Here is a 19,972-nt window from a genome sequence, read left to right on the forward strand (position 1 = left end):
CACTGACACACTCTCACAAACAAGCCAAAAGTGGGGGTAACCATGCTAGAAAGAGGCTACTTTCTCACAGTCATGAAGAGTCTTCATGAAGCGGCAAGCATCACAGGCAGCCTCGTCTTTCAGTGACAGGCACAATTTGCAGACCTAATGGAGATTGGTGCTAATATATTTCTGAGGCAGTGAGGTCATTATCGAAATGGCATCCATTCCATCACTGTTTAAGCATGGCGGAGAGACACGACAGAGAGATCGGAGTAGGCTCGATGGACAAGGCCGAGGAAGGGCTGCAGTCGACCCAAACCCCAATCGAGCGAAGTAATCAAACGTCGAAATCAATCAAGCAATCAATCATTGAATTTATAAAGTGCACTACGTACCCGTGAGGGTTTCAAGGCGCTGGGGGTGGGTGGGTGCTGTTGTTACTGATCAAAGAGCCAGGTCTTGAGGAGTCTTCTGAAGGTGAGTAGGTCTTGGGTCTGTCGCAGGATGGTAGGGAGCTTGTTCCAGGTTTTGGCAGCGAGGTATGAGAAGAATTTTCTGCCGGAGGTCTTTCGTTGGATGCAGGGAACGACGTCGAGGGCAAGGTTTGCGGAGCGGAGCTGGGGGTGTAGAAGCTGAGTGTTGTTCAGGTAGGTTGGTCCGGTGTCGTGGAGTGCTTTGTGAGCGTGGGTAAGTAGCTTGAAAGTGATCCTCTTGTCCACGGGGAGCCAGTGAAGGTTTCTCAGGTGGTGGGAGATGTGGCTGCGGCAGGGTACATCGAGGATCAGCCGGGCGGAGGCGTTTTGGATGCGTTGGAGGCGTAGTAGGTCTTTTGCTGGGATGCCTGTGTAGAGTGCGTTGCCGTAGTCTAGCCTGCTGCTGACGAGGGCCTGTGTCACCGTTCTTCTTGTTTCTGTCGGGATCCACTTGAAGATCCTACATAGCATGCAGAGTGGGTTGTAGCAGGAGGAGGAGACTGCGTTAACCTGTTTAGACATGGTGAGGGAGGAGTCGGGGACGAAGCCCAGGTTGCGTGCGTGGTTGGTTGGTGTCGGTGGGGTTCCTAGTGCGCTAGGTCACCAGGAGTCGTCCCAGGTGGAGGGGGTCGGTCCTAGGATGAGGACCTCCGTCTTGTCCGAATTGAGTTTCAGACGGCTGCTTCTCATCCATTTGCCGACGAGACAGAAAGTAAAAGAGACACAATTGAAATACAATACCAACAAAGGCAAGGAACTGTATGAACAGAGAAGCGCACTGCAACTGTGTCTACTCAGAGCACAGGAGCACATGTACGAACCCCCATGGTGGAAAGAAATCAATCTAACAATGGAGTCGATAACCATGCTTATTATCACCAAGAGGAGTCGTCACAGGACCTCATGACTAGAAACACTTCTTTAAAGAGAACCAACTTGTACACATCCAGGCCCAACACTAGATGGCAGGAGTATGCACACTATGTGCATCTGCATCCACAAAAACCTCAAACATATAATTACATTCACAAACAAAAGAAAATATTCTGATGGAATAATGCAATGTTACCTATCAACAAGGAGCTAGTTTACCAGGGCCAATGGGCCTCAAAGCAAACTCAGACTCCAAGATACTTTCTGCATGATGGTCACGTCAAGACCTTCAAGACTGCAAAAACAAATTTTAAAGTTAAACCCATTAGCTTGTGCACTTCTTAAACTGTCACTTATGATTCATGCCTTAGTTTCTACTGATATCCTAAACTTTGCCTTCCTGAAAACGTGGGGTCAATACAGTTGCTTTAAAGACTTATTGACCAGTAAAGCTTTCCATATAAGCCTACATGAGATCTTTTTTCGTTCATTATTGAGACCTGCCTTCAGACTGAGAACATATGAATTGTTAGATGGTGTGTCTGCTAGCTAATGTTGATCACCCTCATTTTCTTCACATCACAGATGTACAGTATATGAAATAATTGACTTCCTAAATTATTCCTTTATTAGGCTGCGCTTAAATGCTTACCCTTGCCTTTCTAACTAACCTTCCCTACTCCCTTTCCCTGACCCCTTCACCACATGGTTGCATTTTGTCTCTAGAGAGAGTAACTATAGTTGTGGCACTCTGTTAGCAGTGCATTGCAGAATTCTGCTTTCCAAATTTTCTTCTGATATACTTTGGATTCCTGCGGAATAGCTCATTGTTAGAAATGGGGTCTTTGGTTGACAGTCAGGTTACCGCCTGTTCAAGCAAGGACCCTCACTCTAGTCAGGGTAAAAGAGAATCACCCTCAGCTAAACCCCTTGGTAGCTTGGCAGAGCAGTAGGCTTAACTTCAGAGTGCTAGGTGTAAAGTATTTGTACCAACACACACAGTAACCTAATGAAAACACTACAAAATGACACAGCACCAGTTTAGAAAAATAGGAAATTTTTATCTAAACAAAACAAGACCAAAATGACAAAAATCCGACAGAGTTAAAGATTAAACTCAAAAATAGCAGTTAGAAACACAAAATGCTTCGATGAGGTGTTAACACAGTGTCGTGACGGAGTCATTCCCAACAATCTGACACCAGAGGCGCCGGAAACGGAGTTGCGTAGACCCCCAGGTACAGTACCTTTGGTGAAGAGTGAAAACAAGCCGATGCGCGAAGTCGGGGATCGCGGCCTCTGTGTGGAACGTTGAATCCGCGCACTTCGAGCAGCGTCGGTCACGACGTGGTGTGGCGACTTCCACTGAGTCGCGGACTTCGGCGGGGCTGCAGCGATGTTGGGCCTGCGAAGATCGTCGCGTTCCAGTGAAGATCACGGAGTCGGTTGCAGGCGGCGTCACCGGATTCAGCAGCGGCGTCAGTCCAGAGTCGTCCGAAGTCAATTTCCTTGGATTTTCACCAGCTTTCCTTTCAAGGGCCCAGGGCCCAGGGACTGGATAGGGCACCACTTGTCAGAGCAGGAGTCTCTCCAGAGACACCAGGTGCTGGTAGAGAGAAGTCTTTGCTGTCCCTGAGACTTCAAACAACAGGAGGCAAGCTCTAAATCAAGCCCTTGAAGTCTTCACAAGATGGAAGGCACACAAAGTCCAGTCTTTGCCCTCTTACTATGGCAGAAGCAGCAACTGCAGGATAGTTCCACAAAGCACAGTCACAGGCAGGGCAGCTCTTCTTCCTCAGCTCTTCAGCTCTTTTCCAGGCAGAGGTTCCTCTTGTTTTTTCAGAAGTGTTCTAAAGTCTGTAGTAGTAGTAGGCCTACTTCAAAGTAATGTCTCTTTTAAATATGGAATCTTGCCTTGCCCAGGCCAGGCCCCAGACACTCACCAGGGGGTCAGAGACTGCATTGTTTGAGGACAGGCACAGCCCTTTCAGGTGTAAGTGACCACTCCTCCCCTCCCTCCTAGCACAGATGGCTCATCAGGAAATGCAGACTACACCCCAGCTCTCTTTGTGTCACTGTCTAGTGTGAGGTGCGACCAGCCCAACTGTCAAACTGACCCAGACAAGGAATCCACAAACAGGCAGAGTCACAGAAATGGTATAAGCAAGAAAATGCTCACTTTCTAAAAGTGGCCTTTTCAAACACACAATCTTAAAATCAACTTTACTAAAAGGTATATTTTTAAATTGTGAGCTCCGAGACCCCAAACTCCAGATGTCCATCCGCTCCCAAAGGGAATCTACACTTTAATCAGATTTAAAGGTAGCCCTCATATTAACCTATGAGAGTGGCAGGCCTTGCAACAGTGAAAAACGAATTTAGCAATATTTCACTGCCAGGACATATAAAAACACATCACTATATGTCCTCCCTTAACCATACACTGCACCCTGCCCTTGGGGCTACCCAGGGCCTACCTTAGGGGTGTCTGACATGTAAGCAAAGGGAAGGTTTAGGCCTGGCAAGTGGGTACACTTGCCAAGTCAAATTTACAGTTAAAACTTCACACAAAGACACTGCAATGGCAGGTCTGAGACATAATTACAGAGCTACTTATGTGGGTGGCACAACCAGTGCTGCAGGCCCACTAGTAGCATTTGATTTACAGCCCCTGGGCACCTCTAGTGCACTTTACTAGGGACTTACCAGTAAATCAAATATGCCAATCATGGATAAACCAATTAACCATACAATTTACACAGAGAGCATATGCACTTTAGCACTGGTTAGCAGTGGTAAAGTGCTCAGAGTTCAAAAGCCAACAGCAACAGGTCTGAAAAAATAGGGGGCAGGAGGCAAAATGATTGAGGATGAGCCTGCATAAGCAAAAAAGTCCAACACTCATTAAAATGGCTTAAAAAAACTTGAATTAGGAGAGAGAAATGATTGGCTTTGCCAAAGAATGTGTTTGTCCTCTATAAATAGCTAGGACAGTGAGTTTACTCGCATCTGTTGAAATCATATATGCTTGCCCTCCGAACAGAGCTAATTATCTGTCATACACAGATGGGATGGCTCTTGTAAAATAAAGAAAAACAGAGCCTTACTATGGAAGCAAGAACAGAGTCGCATTGTGTTTGAATTATTAGGAAGCATGTAAAGGACAAATGATATTTGGCATGGCTCAGGACCTAGCCACATCATAGGCTATCATCCACCCCGGCTGAGGAGTCTGCTGCGGAAAGAACTTGATGCTTGTCAAGTGATCATGCAGGGCCCGATTACAACCTTGGCAGAGGGCATTACTCCGTCCCTAATATGACAGATATCCCACCCGCCGTATTACAAGTTCCATTATGTCCTATGGAACTTGTAACATCGCAGACGGGATATTTATCACATTTAGGACAAAGTAATCCCCTCCGCCAAGGTCGAAATCAGGCCCTAAGGGTCGGAATATTCAAAAAAAATTCAAAACTTATGCAACCTTATCCACACCAGAAAAAATACTTACAGATGCAATTCGGTAGAAAACTCCACTCTCCGTTTAAGCACTTGGTTTGTCTTTCAGAAATCAATTTATATCCAGGTTCACATTTGAATTGGACTGTGGTTCCTGGAATATACTGTGCCCTCAATTCTACTACTGAGCCATATTCGATGAGCGGTACGTTGCATGGGCTTTCTACAAAAAAGGAAATATTGTTAATTAAAAGAAACACTAATAATGCGTTTAGCTTTTTAATTAATTTTGTATAAACTTTAATTATGTAGCACCTGGGTATGTTGATTTGGTACAAGAATGTATTGATCTGTATAAATCTTAAAGAGCCAAATAACCTATCCATTAATGCAAAATTGATACATGGCTTAAAGGGCAATTCATACTCTCATTCCGTTGTATATTTGAGATGTTCAGTACGATTAAATAAATGAAAATAGTAAAGGCACAAACATCATTTCATTTGCACCATGTGCATCACAACTTCTCTTTTGCTAGAAGTGCAACTCAGATCAACATCAACTTTTTATATCTTTTTATATTTTCTGACCATTTTTCTTGTTTAGTCAGATTTGAACTGAGGAACAGGAAAACTCCGGCACTTTGGACTCAGAAGCATCTGTGGCTCCCCTGCCACTCACCTTCAGATATGAACCAGCTCTCTCCCTTCTCCAACCTACATTGATCTGAATGACACGAAAACTATGGCCCATATTTGTACTCTGCTTGCGCCGGATTTGCAACATTTTTTTTGACGCAAATTCGGCACAAAACGAACACCATATTTATACTTTGACACTAGACCCCGCTAACGCCAAAATATCTCAGTGTGCGTCATTTTCTGGATGCGTGAAACCGCCTTGTGTTAATGACATGCACTCGTGCGCCGTATTTATCCAACCGCGCAAAAATGACGCACGGCTGGGAGGCGGAGTCAGAAAATGGCGCACATCCCGATTTGTGTCAAAAATTAACGCCTAGGTCAGGCAGGCGTTAAAATGGGGCAAACACACCAATACTTAAGGAAAACACTCAGGAGCAGCATCAGAGCACCAAAAGGAAGGCATGGAGGTGCTATTCATCCAGCATGCACGAAGACGCAGAGCACAGGAGCAACAGCAGCAGCTTCCACCACACCAACAGGGACCCCAAAGGCAATGCCGAAGGCAGGAGAGGATATTCCGGACCAGGACAACCCTTCAGGGCCTCAGGGAACAAGATATCATCCTGAGGTACAGACTAAACTGACAAGCCATACAGCAGCTGCTGCGCCACATTGAGCCACAGTTGGCACCCAGCTTGCAGACACCCCACATCATTCCACCAGAGACCAAGCTGCTAGCTGTCCTCCACATGTTGGCAAGTGGCTCTTTTCAAACCACTGGTGCCCCGGTTGCTGGGATCTCACAGCCCTCATTCTCTGCCTTCCTACCCAAGGTACTGGATGCCATCATCTCCCTCACACCCCACCACATCAGCTTCCCCAACACACAGCAGAAGCAGCAGGAGACCAAACAGGGCTTCTATCAAATCAATGGCTTCCCACACATGCTTGGTGCCATTGACTGCACACATGTACGGATTGTGCCACCTGCTGCAACCGAGCATCTATACCGCAACAGGAAGCACACACACTCCATCAATGTGCAGGCCATTGTGGATCACCGGGGATTGATCACTAACATCGTGGCAAAGTATCCTGGGAGTGTACATGAGTCATTCATCTTCCGCCACAGCACCATCAATCAACACTTCCAGGATGGACAATATGGCAATGGCCTACTTGTTGGTAAGTACAGAAACCTAGTTATATACACACTGCACAGCAACCCTGTAGGACACACAACACATACACCACTACATAGGCACGTGGCCAGGAAGACACTGAGGTTGTGACACTGCCAGTCATGTTTGATATCCTGACCCAATGGGATACACACCTATGGACAAATGACAGATGCAAATAACAACAGATGCCACTCCAGAGCCACAAGGGACACATTTAAAACCACACAGTGACAATGCCATGGCCTTAACTGGCAGTACAACTTGGAAGATGAATCTTCCAATTTCACATCAATAACACTCAATCACACACCCTTCCAAGCAATACGTACTGTGTAAGGGGTGTGTAATGTGTTTTGCTTCAGGTCAAACACTATGACACACATAGCATGATGATGCTGACTCTAATGAAGGTGACATGGAATCATTGAGCCAGTACCAACATCTCATATCACTCCTGGGGTGACATTGCCCGCTACCAATAAGAAAGTGGACTGTGCTAAGAACACTGCTATACATACGGATTGACACAATTACACATATACACAACAGATGTATAGGCACATGTACCTTCTGACACTTAAACCTTTATCCCCACAACCAAGATAGCCAGCTTACCTGGAGCAGGTTCAGTAGTGTAGGTACATGTTTGCACATGAGCCAACTCGGTGATGGCACAAAAATAGGTCTGCATAGAACTTGTCACACATGGGATAGTTGTGCATTGTCAATTGTGAACACTTCAGTGCTGCCAAATTATGGAAACGTGTTTACATTGTCACCTTGCCAAAACAAAGGGCTTCACTGTTGTTTTTCACATGCTATTACATATGTTGAATTGGATGGGATGATCACCCCGTATAGTGCAACTATGTTACCACCACAGTGGAATCAATTCTGTATGTGGAATTATCATGTCAGCTCCAGTGAAGGCACATGGACACTTCTTTCACATGACATAATGCATGGGAGATGCACAATGAGCTGCAAGTTAACAAATATACCGCTGATATCCGATCAATCAGCCAAACACCAGTTTTGATAAATAAACAACCCAATGCTGAAAGAACATCCTAGAAGCCTATGATCCCACACAATAACACAAACACAGATGAGTCACAGACGACACAAGATAACAACTGCCATGCAAAGTGATAATCAAGGTGCAACCAACATCCAGATATTTACACTCATTTTCTCTTTCAGCTGATCAGGGTTATGGGGTCCAGCCATGGATCATGACCCCAATTGCCAACCCAAGCACAGTATCAGAGCGTGCCTATAATGAGGCACATCGGAGGACACGCACCATAGTTGAGAGGACTTTTGACATCCTGAAGTCCAGATTTCGGTGCCTCGACATCACCGGAGGCAGCCTCCTATAATCACCTGAAATGGTCTGCAAGATCATTTTAACCTGTGCCATCCTGCACAACATTTGTGTAAGGAGGAACATTCCCCTCTATGAACCAGACCCACAAATACCTGAAAAGGAGGAAGAGGAGGGTGCTGTTCGTGAACATGAGGGGGACCATCCAAACACTGCAGCAGGATTGCGTCAGAGACAACACATTATACAAAACTTCTTCTAACTATAGTCACCATCACCACTTTGTTAGCATATGTCATTAAACACCTACCTTCATCACTCAATCATGCTCTGGGTAATTATTTATGCATCACATGATCCCTAGGAATCATAATCAGAGTTTAGCCTCATGGAGCATTCCAGAAATACAGATTAGGATACAGAAAAAGCCACATCACATTTGATGGGTATGAATGTACAGCCAACATCACACACAGTGTAAATGACATATGTCCTGTCTATTTCACATGTGAAGGCCAATATCAGAGGACCACAGCTATGACACACATCCATGTTGCCAACATGGTTCATTGCAGCACATGACACACAACTAAGACACCATCAATCATAAGGTAAAAAAGTGTTTCATACATGAGGCAGTGGATGTGCTATTGCTTTGGTAACAGGAATGTAGGACAAGACCCTTGACAGCAGTAAGTGTGACATCAGCTATCTTTGCAAGGAGCATGTGTGACAAGGAGTCCATCTAAGCTGAAAATGGATAGCATGAGTGCCTCAGGTATGACAAGCATTGCTCACAAGACATGCCCTGCGCAGTCTATCCTAGGTAATAAGTCATGCCACTGCCATGTTTTCAGTCTCTACCCACCCTTCTCTAGGGGGCCCTGTAAATGAACTATCTGTACCCTGATAACCTTCATCTACACCCCCCCAGACTCCCATTCTGACTCATGTGTGCTTCCCTCTTCAGTATGGCATGCCGTAGTCATAGTTCATCAGTCTGCATGGACTTTTGGTCCGATAATGCACTGTCTGGTAATCGGTAGGACCTGTAATCATCTGTCCTTTGCTTCCCATGTGAAAGGTCCAGTTGGCACTTTGAACTTGAATCTCAACTCCAGGACTTGTGAAAGACTGAAGCTGAACACACCTGTGAGCATTTCTATGCAGACCAGCTATCTGAACCTGCCCTGCCCTTGCTGCTGCCTAGAACTGCTTAGAAGCTGCCATTTTCTGAATCTCCTTGTTGTGCATTGGTGTACAAATCACTTGTGTAACAGAGCCCTTGGAGGATTGTGTAATGTTGCAGACCACAGCACAAATACAGTTTTTAGTTCCCACAGTGTTGTTCCAGCTTTTCTCAGTCAGAATCTGCTCACTGTGTATTTGCCTTGTTCATGTTTGTTCCTGACAGAGCATGTATCCTGTTAGCCTGACTGGTTCCTGTCTTTGCGTGAACCATAGAGGTTCCCTGTGGCTACGTCTGTCACATGGATGCTTTCCATGCCCTCTCTTTCCTCATGGGGTATTGTGTCTGGTAGGTCTATGATGAATCCTCAAATATATAGTATAGTTTACTCAGTTTCTTTATAGTATTCTGTTCTGGGACATGTAGTCATATAGCCTAATCTAGCCCCCATCCCTTGTCTGGTTTTGCATGTATTCATTAGTGCCAAACAGTGACAGTGTGCCATGCCTGTATGCATGGATTTGGTACGGTGCCTCCAGCACAACAAACAAGAGCTGCCAATGTGTATGTAAGGACAAGACATGTTTGTGCCCTGACGGTCCACACACAGATTCACTTCTGCTACCACCTTTTGATGGGGCTTGCGTGATGACTAGCTGTGACATTAATCAGCACAGAGGCACTGATGTTCCCTGTTGCAGTGGGAATTTTAGAGGCCACCCTGTGGACAAATGTTGTGATGAAACCTGCCTGTTTCCTATTACTGTTCCAAAATGTTTGTTAGCACACCAAGGTTGCCAAGTCGCCTGCCTTATTAAAGGTCTGCAGTGCCATAGCTGGACTATTCCCATATGTGTCGTCAGTTGTACTTTGGCGTTAGGTCAAATCTGCTTTGAAGGATACTCTGTTAATGCAGGGAATGGATCCACAGACTCATGACTAGACCTGCACGTAACTGTGACTACATGGAGGCCAATACTGACACAGGGTACACATGGCCACACACTTGAACTGGACACCTTAGTGCACTGAACCACTGGAAATATGTGAACACATGCAGCATGGTCTGCTGGTCCTCCACAGCCACAGGAGAAACATAGGTCATTTACATGACTCACCATTACTTTTTTGGATTGGAGTTGGGACTCTGTGTCACAAACACTGTACCTAACTAGCATGTTCAAATGCCTGACTCATGGGTAGTATACACACAAATGACCATGAAGTGGTAGCTCACATTCCAGTACATGCGATGGATTACCTTTGTAACATTGCCATTATCAACCATCCTCTATCTATCCTGTGTATAGTTTGTCATGGGAGATGTTTTGTCCCCAAAGTCAGGGAAGTTCACACAGCATAAGACACTACGGGTATGACAAACACATATCCTGACTGATGTACCTCAATGAATGACATCTGATGGTTATCCACAATTACAACACATGCATACAAGCACACTATGCAAAACACGTCGTGTGACGTTCACACAGAGGCACACCAACAATTGAAATAGCCAATTTACATACATAAACACACAGGCCAAGAGTGATTTTTTTAAAGTTGCGTAGCCTTGCTATCCTCCATTGACGCACCACCTGCTCAAACTAGGGAATACCAATTTTAATTCCAAATGTTAGGGTTGCTGTTGCGTCAGTTAAGAGTGCTAATCCGGCACAACAACATGAGTATTATGGTCCGCAGTAGTGTGGTCTGCCACATGTGCCTAAACACTGGAACACACACAGCAGGCCCTAACAGCCTATCTTTGTATAGTTATAGCTTTCATGTACGTAAAAAATGGGAAAAATGACACAAACACAGTTAAAGACAGCTATTTTGACCCAAACGTGTCAAAAAAGACGTATATGCATCAACATATGCTGCATATGCATTAAAAAATTACGCTCGCAGCCATTAAACATCAATTGATCCCTAGCTTTAATTCCAACTCTGCACCCCATGAAATTGGGTATCCATTAAAATATATTGATCTATGAATGCGGGGTAATTTTTAAGCATATGCGTCAATAAATATTAATGCAAAGCCCGTAAGCGTCATAAAATTTCACGCATCATAATAAAAATGCACCACATTTGAGACAGGAAGTGATTTAATAGGCTATCCTGTTTACAGAAATGGTACAGTGGGTGTACTTTCACTTTTACTTTGCAGTCTGTCATTCTTCTAGACTTTGTGGCTGTGTTGAGAGTTGTGTCTGTCCAAATTGTGCTTTTGTCTCCTGTGTGCCATTCCAATTGTCATCTGTTGTTTTTGTAATTGTCTCAGTAATTCAGTGTAAGTATGTTTTGGTCATTTTTTGTGTCTAATTTTGTCTGTACTGTTGGGAGTGTGTAGTGGGTATTGTTAGTTGGGGTATTGTTGGGCTGTTTGTAGGTTCTTTAAGTTTCATTTTCCTACCTCCTTTCCCTGTATTTCCCTTTCCTATCCCTATTATTTGTTGTGATGTTGAGCAGGCCACGTCTGGGGAGAATGGGTGAGGAGGAGCTGGGGGCTTTCATTTGGCTGGTGTGCCACTTTCTCTCCCTGATGTTAGAGGCTGGTGGCAGGGTGATACAGGGGTATCACACCGAGGTGAGGAGGTTCAGGTGGTCCAAGGTGCTGTTCCACCTAAAGAGAGTATTCAACAGCCAGAGCAACAACCACCAACTCAAACATCGATGGGCTGACCTTGTGGCCAGAGAGCAAGACCTGCTGGACCACCTGGGTGTGGTGATTGGTGGCCTTGTTGGTGAGTACAAATCAGAATAATGTGTACAGTAAAATGCTCTGTTGTGACACTAGCAGATTTGGTGACATGCTGCATGCAATGTTTGTGGACATGTAAAATGCAAGTTGAACATACAGTGGCCCTGATTTATACAATATTTGCTACGCATTACCGTCATTTGTTGACGCAAAACCTGCACAAACTTACAAAACACAACTTGATCTTGTAAATTAGTGCCGCTTTGACGTCAATAGAGGATGGTAATGCGGCGCAAACAAATGTTTTATTCATGTTCTGTGAGTGTACTAGGAATGAGATGTATTTCACATGCTAAAGCAAGGAATGAATGTAGTCCCCAATTATTTGGAATACATGTCTGACCTGTATTCATGGCTATACGTACAAAGATCTTCCTAACCTCTGGTAATATCTTAGGCTGATATTTTGAATTGGTTTGTGCAGCATTTAAATTAATAATGGATGCCAAAGTAATGCACACTTGATAATATATAAATGTTTGGTGCTACTTTCCATAGCTGTAGCGTAAAAACAGGTAGCAAATGCTTCACATTTAAGAAATTAAAAAATCTGGCCCTGTGTTCATTGTTCTTGTGTGCTATAATTTGCCTTGGGCACAATTGCTGGTACAGAGCTGATGCATTTGTCATCTGTGTCACTTTATAGTCAAGCAATTTTCATAAGTTAATGGGTCATCATGGGATCCCTGAACTTTGTGAATGCATGGTCACAAATTATTTATTTGCATGATGTTGTGTAAGTGACCCCTGACTGCTTCCATCATACGTTTAAAGTGACAAAATTGTTTGGTAGTTTACGTATGGTACACCCCTGCTGATCTAGTGCAGCATATGTACAATTGTTAACTTCTCAGTATGAAGGCTATCACAGACATGGCTGTATGCTAAGATCAGCAGACCAGCATTCCTGTGAGTGCTGCCATTCCCAAGGTGCATACAAATTGAGACCTACCTCATCAAGATTTCCACAGTGGGACATTTGCTAAACCATGTTTCAGTTAGGGGATATTGTCAGTTCATTGTATAACCACAGATCACCTAACTTGGCAAATGTAAGATGATGAATGTGGCTAACTATGATCTACAATACCTGATATAGGTCCACAGGGCCCTGAGTAACACATTTCAGGTGCAATGACTACAATTGTGCCCATGCATTCTGTCACGGATGGTCAAATTAGACACTGTCAGCATATATTCCTTTGTTGTTTTGATTGAGTTAAATGGCCAATCCATGCTTAGCGTAACATTGTCATCAAGTAACACACAGGGTCCCTGCCATCATGGTGTCATAGAGGGCATATACGGCTCTGGGTACACTGGCAATGTGGCATATGTAACCTACAGACAACACAGGCCCACATATAATGGACCATCGAAAGCACAATAAATCCTGAACTAAACTCAACCCACATGAGCATCCCACAGTAACTGATTGTCCCTTGATGCACAAGCCACAATACCTGAGTGACTAGTATTGAAGTGCACCAGGAAAGTGGCTTTGCAGGTCTCTCATAAAACAAATTACGAAATGGAGTACCCTCTAGAAAGAATTCTGCACAAAATTGAGTAATCATGTTGGTCACCACATGATTTTTAGGGCCAGTGCATGTGTACATATGTGTCCCTATCAATCACTGGAGTGACAGGGTCACTACATGTTTGCAGTGGTATATCTGTTGGGGTGTCTACATGTCTGAGGTGCTGCTCTATCATCTAAAATGTCACACACAGTGATTTTTTGTTCCAAGTTTTGTACAGTGAGCAAACATTGAGCACATTTCACCCTTCCATGTGTTACAGGTGGACCAGCCCCCTACACAATTGGAGAAATGGCTCGATTTGCGGACCCAGACATATCCAGTAAGTGTTGATATGTTAGTTCTGTGTTGTGTTTGCAGCTGTTGTGTGATTGACTCCTGTGTGTTGGACACATTGCAAGGTATGATGTGCTGGCACATGATCTGATATGTGACTTGCCTGGAGTTTGACATTTTGTTCCATGTTTGAGTTGGACAATCAGTGGCAGAGAGTCATATTTTGGGATTCTAGTGCTGCGCTATAGGCATGGGCAGGTGAACAGGGTGATATTTGTTGCTACATTTATGCCAATGATAAATTGGGAGGTGGCCATGTTCATTATTTAATCAGCAAGTCATACCCAGATTCACACAGACCAGTGATGCCGAAGTACTACCCACAGACTTGAGCCTCCCTGTTAACTAATGAACACATAGGACTGTATATTTGACTTCCTAGCAGCATCTGGCTCCACGCGTTGTGCTACGTTTATGTGGCACCTGAGTAGAATGTCATAGGTGTGCATGCAGCTCAAGCCCAGATGGCTGCTTGCATCTATGTGCTTGTTTTGGGAAATGTATTAATGAGATCAAATGATGTTGACAATTATCTGCAATTAAGAACATAAATGTGGATGTGATTGTCTGAAGTTTGAGTCAATCCTAGTTGGCAGCCCTCCTTACCTGTGGTGGACTGACTAAACCTACGGACAGCTGTCCAAAGCTTCCTGGCTGTCCTAGATGTTTGAAAGTATGAGTTGCATGTCCATCACCCCCTGAGGCACAGGGTTAGGGTTATAAAATATGTATAGCTAGGTGTGAGGATCTCAGAGTAGAAGACAGACATGTAATTCCAACATTCATTTGTTCCAACCTAGGATACCTCCTCATGATTAGCAACTGCATACCGTCCAGGCAATTCCATTTACAAATCACAGATCTTGTGGGCCTTGATTGTCATCCAGAAGATATTCTTTAGTTGGCCTGTCACATGTAGAGTACTTCCAGCATGTGTTATGTGACTAATGGCAGAACAATGATGCACAGATCATTGAAGTAGGTACACACCTTTTTGAGCATTGCTGTGCTGTTAGATAGGAGATGTGTTGGCTGCGTTGGCATGTCATTCCTCAGGGACATTCTATGATCTGTACTGTGATTTTGACTGTTTAAGCTAATTTTGAGGAAGTGTTAGAATATCATCTGTAGATGTATCGCACAAGAATGTCACTAATGTTTGGCTTTCTCTATTTTTACAGCTTCCAACATGGATGCCCATCAGATCAGGGAATTCCAGAGGCGGGCGATGCGTTACCGCCACATACTAGATGTGGAGTCTGGGTTCCACAACATGGCATGCCGTTATTGCCATGAGAGAGCCACAGGGGTCTGGAGGGCATTTGCCCAAGGGGGGCCATCCTTGTCCACAACAGCCACCACCACCATCACAACCACTCCGACCACAGTCGCACAAAGGATGACAGCCACTGTTGCAGGCCCCTCTACCTCATCAGCTCCAGGCCCACAGACAGCAGCTCCTGCACCTCCCCCTCCAAGCATGGCATGAGCACTACCATCCACTAGTGGCACACAGACAACCCCAGCTGCAGTGTTAGACAATGCAGAATTCCAACAAATGAGACGTGACATGCAACAGATGTTGCGCAGGATGGACAGGCTGCAACAGGAGGTGTCCCGCAATAGCAGGAGACCGCGTGGAATAAAGAAGATCCTGCAGAGCGCAAATTTGTGACTTTGTGACCCTCAGCCATGATTCCCTCCCCTCCCTCCTCTTTCCTGGTTCTTATATTTAGTGGGTTTAGGGGGCTTACAGTAGTGTTAGGTTAGAATAGGCTGTCAGTTTAGTTAGAATAAGTGGTTTGGGGGGTGAAGGGGGTTATATTATTACATGTGTTTTTTTTGTGGGTGGGTGGGCGATGATGTTGGGGTTTATGTGTATAAAATAATAAAAAATACAATTAAAAAAAAATAAATACAAAAAAATATATATTTGTTTAGGATAAGTTAGTATGTGTTTAGGTTAGTATATGTTGTCCTACATGTGTCCGGTCATATAAGGGGGGTGGGGAGCTGATGTTTAGAGTGTTTAGTTAAATTTGATAGGTAAGTTTAGATTAGGGTAGTTAGGGCCAGTTGTGGGTAATGTGTAGTTAGGATAGGATAGGTTAGTTAAGGTGTTTCCCCTAGTTTTAGTATCCTTTTTTACTGTTAAATATTTAGGTACTCCTCTACAGTATGTGTCATATGCTTGGGAATCAGGACCTTGGCATGGGTGAACAGTGTCAATTTAGTATTTGCATTTGTGTTCCATCCTGCATCCAAATCCCATTATTGACATGGTTATTCACAATTCCTAATTTGCAGTCACATTGGCAGCTACACCAAAGCTACTTCTCAATGCATCTGCCATCCATTGAACCCACCACTCAAGGTTACTATGGTTCACAATGTGTTGTTAAGTTTGGATGTGTGATTTAAATCTGTAATCGTTTGAGACCTGATTTGGAATCTTGGCCACTGTGGTAAGTCTGCCTTCAGCCTGATGTCCATGTGAACCCTGATAAGGTGAGTGATGGTATAATCTTATGTAGTATTATATACATAACTCACACCTATCATTTCTTACATTGTACTCCCAGGTTACATATTTGTCCATACACTCATACACATCCATTTCTGCTGTATGGTGCGTGTGTGTGATGGAAGTTTATAGTTAGATGTCACATACATAAAGATTGTCTTGAAGGGAATTTTGAACACATTGATTTTCAGCTTAAACATACCTTGAAGTGGACTTTTTCAGTCCAACACAGCATTATGCTGTTAGTTTTCTATTTACTTCAAAAAATAACCCTCAGGAAGTGCAGATGATGATACAATCCAGACCCCAGTGCATAGTTATCAGCCCACAATCTTTCAACGCAGTTGTATTGACATTCTATGGCCATTGACATGTGACATACATCACTAATCTCCTACACAGGTGATGTGTCACATTACACAGAGACAAAGTGGTTTGTAAGTGCTATTTATTTTAAAGTGCTGTAGTGCAATATTTACATAGTCCAGGATTGTGAGTCCATTAGTGTGATGCCTTCTATTGTGATGCTACACAAGTGCAATGGGACATGTCATTGGACATGCTGGGGTAAAGTGTCATACAGTGCAGAGGAACATGAATCGCCAATGAGGTAGTGAAAGACAATCACAGAGCATAGCACAGGACCTAGGATATAAGTTCCCATGTGGCATGGACTTGTGCTACCGGGTACTCTTACGGGTGAAGGTGATCTGTTCCACGTCTTCATCTTCTGATGTGTGTGTCGTCTCCTCTGCCCTTGGTGGTGGTGGGTTTGAAGGGGCAACACACACTTCAGTGTTTGAAGACATGGAGTCAGAAATCCCAGTGGCTGCCAACTGTGGGGCTATTAAGGGCAGTACTGCAGCAAGGAGGAGCTGCTGATTCTTAAGGATAGCAGCTACATCACTGTGGTAGGCAGCCAGGTCGGCCTTGAGGGGGTAATGATTGCATTCTTGCACGCAGTGAAAGGTTTGGGGTGCGAGGTGTTGTAGCAACTCCCTTACTGCAGTGGTGAATTCCTTTATACTTTGTTGTAGTCCTTGCAGGATGGATGTTAGCGCTTGCATGGCTGCTGCTTGTTCTGCAGATGACATCATGCATGAACGCATCCCCTCAAGGCTGGCTGCTATATTTTGCATCCCCACCCGCACCTCCTTGGCCAGCTCCCACTGTACTCCAACTACAGTCCTCTTAAAGGTGGTGCCAGTGTCCTCAGAGTCCTCAGCTGGGTTGGAGCTGGGAGGTCATACAATTGGGGTGGTTGGTGGGTCCTCTGTGATGGATGCGACTTCTGTGCTCCTCCTTGCGACTGAAGGTGGGGTCTGGAGGGTTCCAAGGACATCTTGGAGGATCTGCTGGCTAATGTTTGTCAGCTCGTCATCCATGTCATCAGGGAAGTCCAGGACAGGCATATCCCCAGGAGAGCCATCATCCTCTGCAATGAGATATTGTACAATTAGTGTGTCTGTGTTGTGGCATTTGTAATGTGACGTTCCTGACTTCCTATTAGTTGAACATTGTGATCTTGGTTCCTGTTCATTGTTACTGTCATTAACATTAGCATTCTCCCAGGCCTATGCCCCACCTGCATGCCACATGTAGTGTGGGCAGTTTGGGGAAATGTCTGTGTCACATCCTCTAGGTGTACGTTCTGCCCACATTTTATGTTGCCACCTTATTGTAGTACTCAACCCGCCGTCTACTTCCATTATCATGGTGTGGCCTTGCACTGGCTGTGGGTGTTCTGATGGCACTTGCACCACACTTAACATAATGGAACTGACCCAGTCTCTGATATTTCACATCCACCGATATGTTGCTGAGACCTAGCATATACTATGTATATCATTGGCATGGCACGATACGGATGTCAGCATTGGTAGTGTGTACTGCTGATGTTGGGGAATGTGTGCTACATTGGATCGCACTGATGGTCCTAGCAGTATTCCATTTCCTCTTGACTGTGCGGGTGTGTTTCACTAGCTAGAACCATATGTCCTCCCCCTCAATGCTGTTGTCTTAGCACTATGACACTTGAGATGTTGCATGGTGGCATTGCAGCTATTGTAACACAGGCACAGGGGAGACCTTGACATGTGCAGCATGTTTGTAGCGCCTATAGACATGGGCATTTGACAGGAGTTGCACATTTTTATTGATTACAGGGGCTTGATAACGTTGTCATCCTGAACCCTCTAGCTTAGGTGTGTTTGATCCATGGGCATGTAACTGCCATTGGCTACTTGACCTGCACACACAGCAGAGGTGGTAGTGGCAACTGTTGTCAATGGTACATGGAACTTGCGGATATGGCATGAGACTGGAAATTGAGACCTAGTTCATGTTGTGACAATACCAGCTGTTGTGTGACAGCAGGCCAGTTTTACGTTGTACCCTACCCTCCTGGACTGGCTTTGCCTTTGGAACATCCTTGGCATGGCAGAGTACCCCCATGCAAAGGTTGTTGGTGTAGTGTTGTGCTGTGCCCCAGGTTTCCCCTGAACAGCCCATGCACCCGTGCCGTGCCCCTTTGCCCTTTCCACTACCTGATTATCATGGCTGACATGCATTGTGTAGTCGGTATGCCCCCCCGTTGGCAGTTAACAATTAAGCATTTTTGTTCCCCATGCCACTTACCCTGCATCTGTGTTGTATCCTGGTAGTCTGTGCTGCCTGTCCTTGAATCCCTGTGACGATCTCCTCAGGGATGATGGCTGCCACCATCTCCTCCATGTGGTCTAGGGTCTCCTGTGGTGCTGGACTCCCACCTCCAGTCTGCAGTGCTACCTTCCTGTTCCTGCCCATCTTTTCCTTGGTCCTGCGCTTGCAGTCATGCCAGCGTTTGTTGCACTCGGTGACTTTTCTCCGTACTTCTGCCACACTGTTGATCTTATCAACAATTTGTTGCCAAATTGCCTCTCTCCTCCCAATTGGCAATTTAGAGGTGACAAAAAGTTGATGCTGGTGTTCCGTCACCTCTTTCACCAGTATTTCATGCTCCTCTGCACTTTCTTTTCTTCTTCTCCATCTCCTGAATCTTGTGTGGGTCCTCCTGGCTGGTTCCTGGTCGTTGTAGTCTTCCTGGGGTCTCTCATGGCTTTTGGAATCCATTTTGGGGCTCCTTTGCACATTTTACTGCGTTTGCTCTGCTTTTTGACGCTATTGCGCCAAAAAAGGCGCTTATTCGGTTTGCGATGTCGTAAACCGGATTAAAGTCATTTTTGCCGCGTTAACTTCATTTTTCTTTACGACTTGGCGCAATGGTTTGAGTAAAAAAAAAATTACTCTAACCCGTGGTGTGCACCGCCAAGCGTCAAAGTATAAATTTGATGCCCGGGTGGCGCTAAGTAATGGCGTTAGCCAACGTTAAACTTTTTGACGCAAAACTGCGTTGGCGCAGTTTTGCGTCAAAAAGTATAAATATGGCCCTATGTGCCTCATTACAAGAAGCCAAGCAATTAGAGGAGGGATACTGGAGGCAGAGTGAATGATTCGATTTGTTTTAATCCTCCCTCTGCTCCACCCCAGCTACAGCGTATCACAAGTTTCCAAAAATGCAATTGGGAAAATATATGGGTCTTGGAACTACCAGATCCACTTGAGTATGTGTTCCCTGATTACGAACCCTTTACATGCACATCTCCCACCGACTTCAAGCAGGTGAAAA

General features: G+C 44.8%; 1 protein-coding gene across 1 annotated transcript in view; it reads right to left on the reverse strand.

Moving 5' to 3' along the window:
* The window catches only part of LOC138293099 (complement factor H-like), a 639,206-nt gene that overhangs the window by 326,987 nt on the left and 292,247 nt on the right, over nucleotides 1-19,972 (reverse strand). The window contains exon 15 of the mRNA XM_069232111.1: nucleotides 4,843-5,013. Coding sequence (XP_069088212.1) covers nucleotides 4,843-5,013 — 171 coding nt within the window. The remainder of the gene's footprint in view (nucleotides 1-4,842; nucleotides 5,014-19,972) is intronic.

This window comes from Pleurodeles waltl, chromosome 4_2, assembly GCF_031143425.1.
Source record: "Pleurodeles waltl isolate 20211129_DDA chromosome 4_2, aPleWal1.hap1.20221129, whole genome shotgun sequence".
Lineage (NCBI taxonomy): Eukaryota > Metazoa > Chordata > Amphibia > Caudata > Salamandridae > Pleurodeles > Pleurodeles waltl.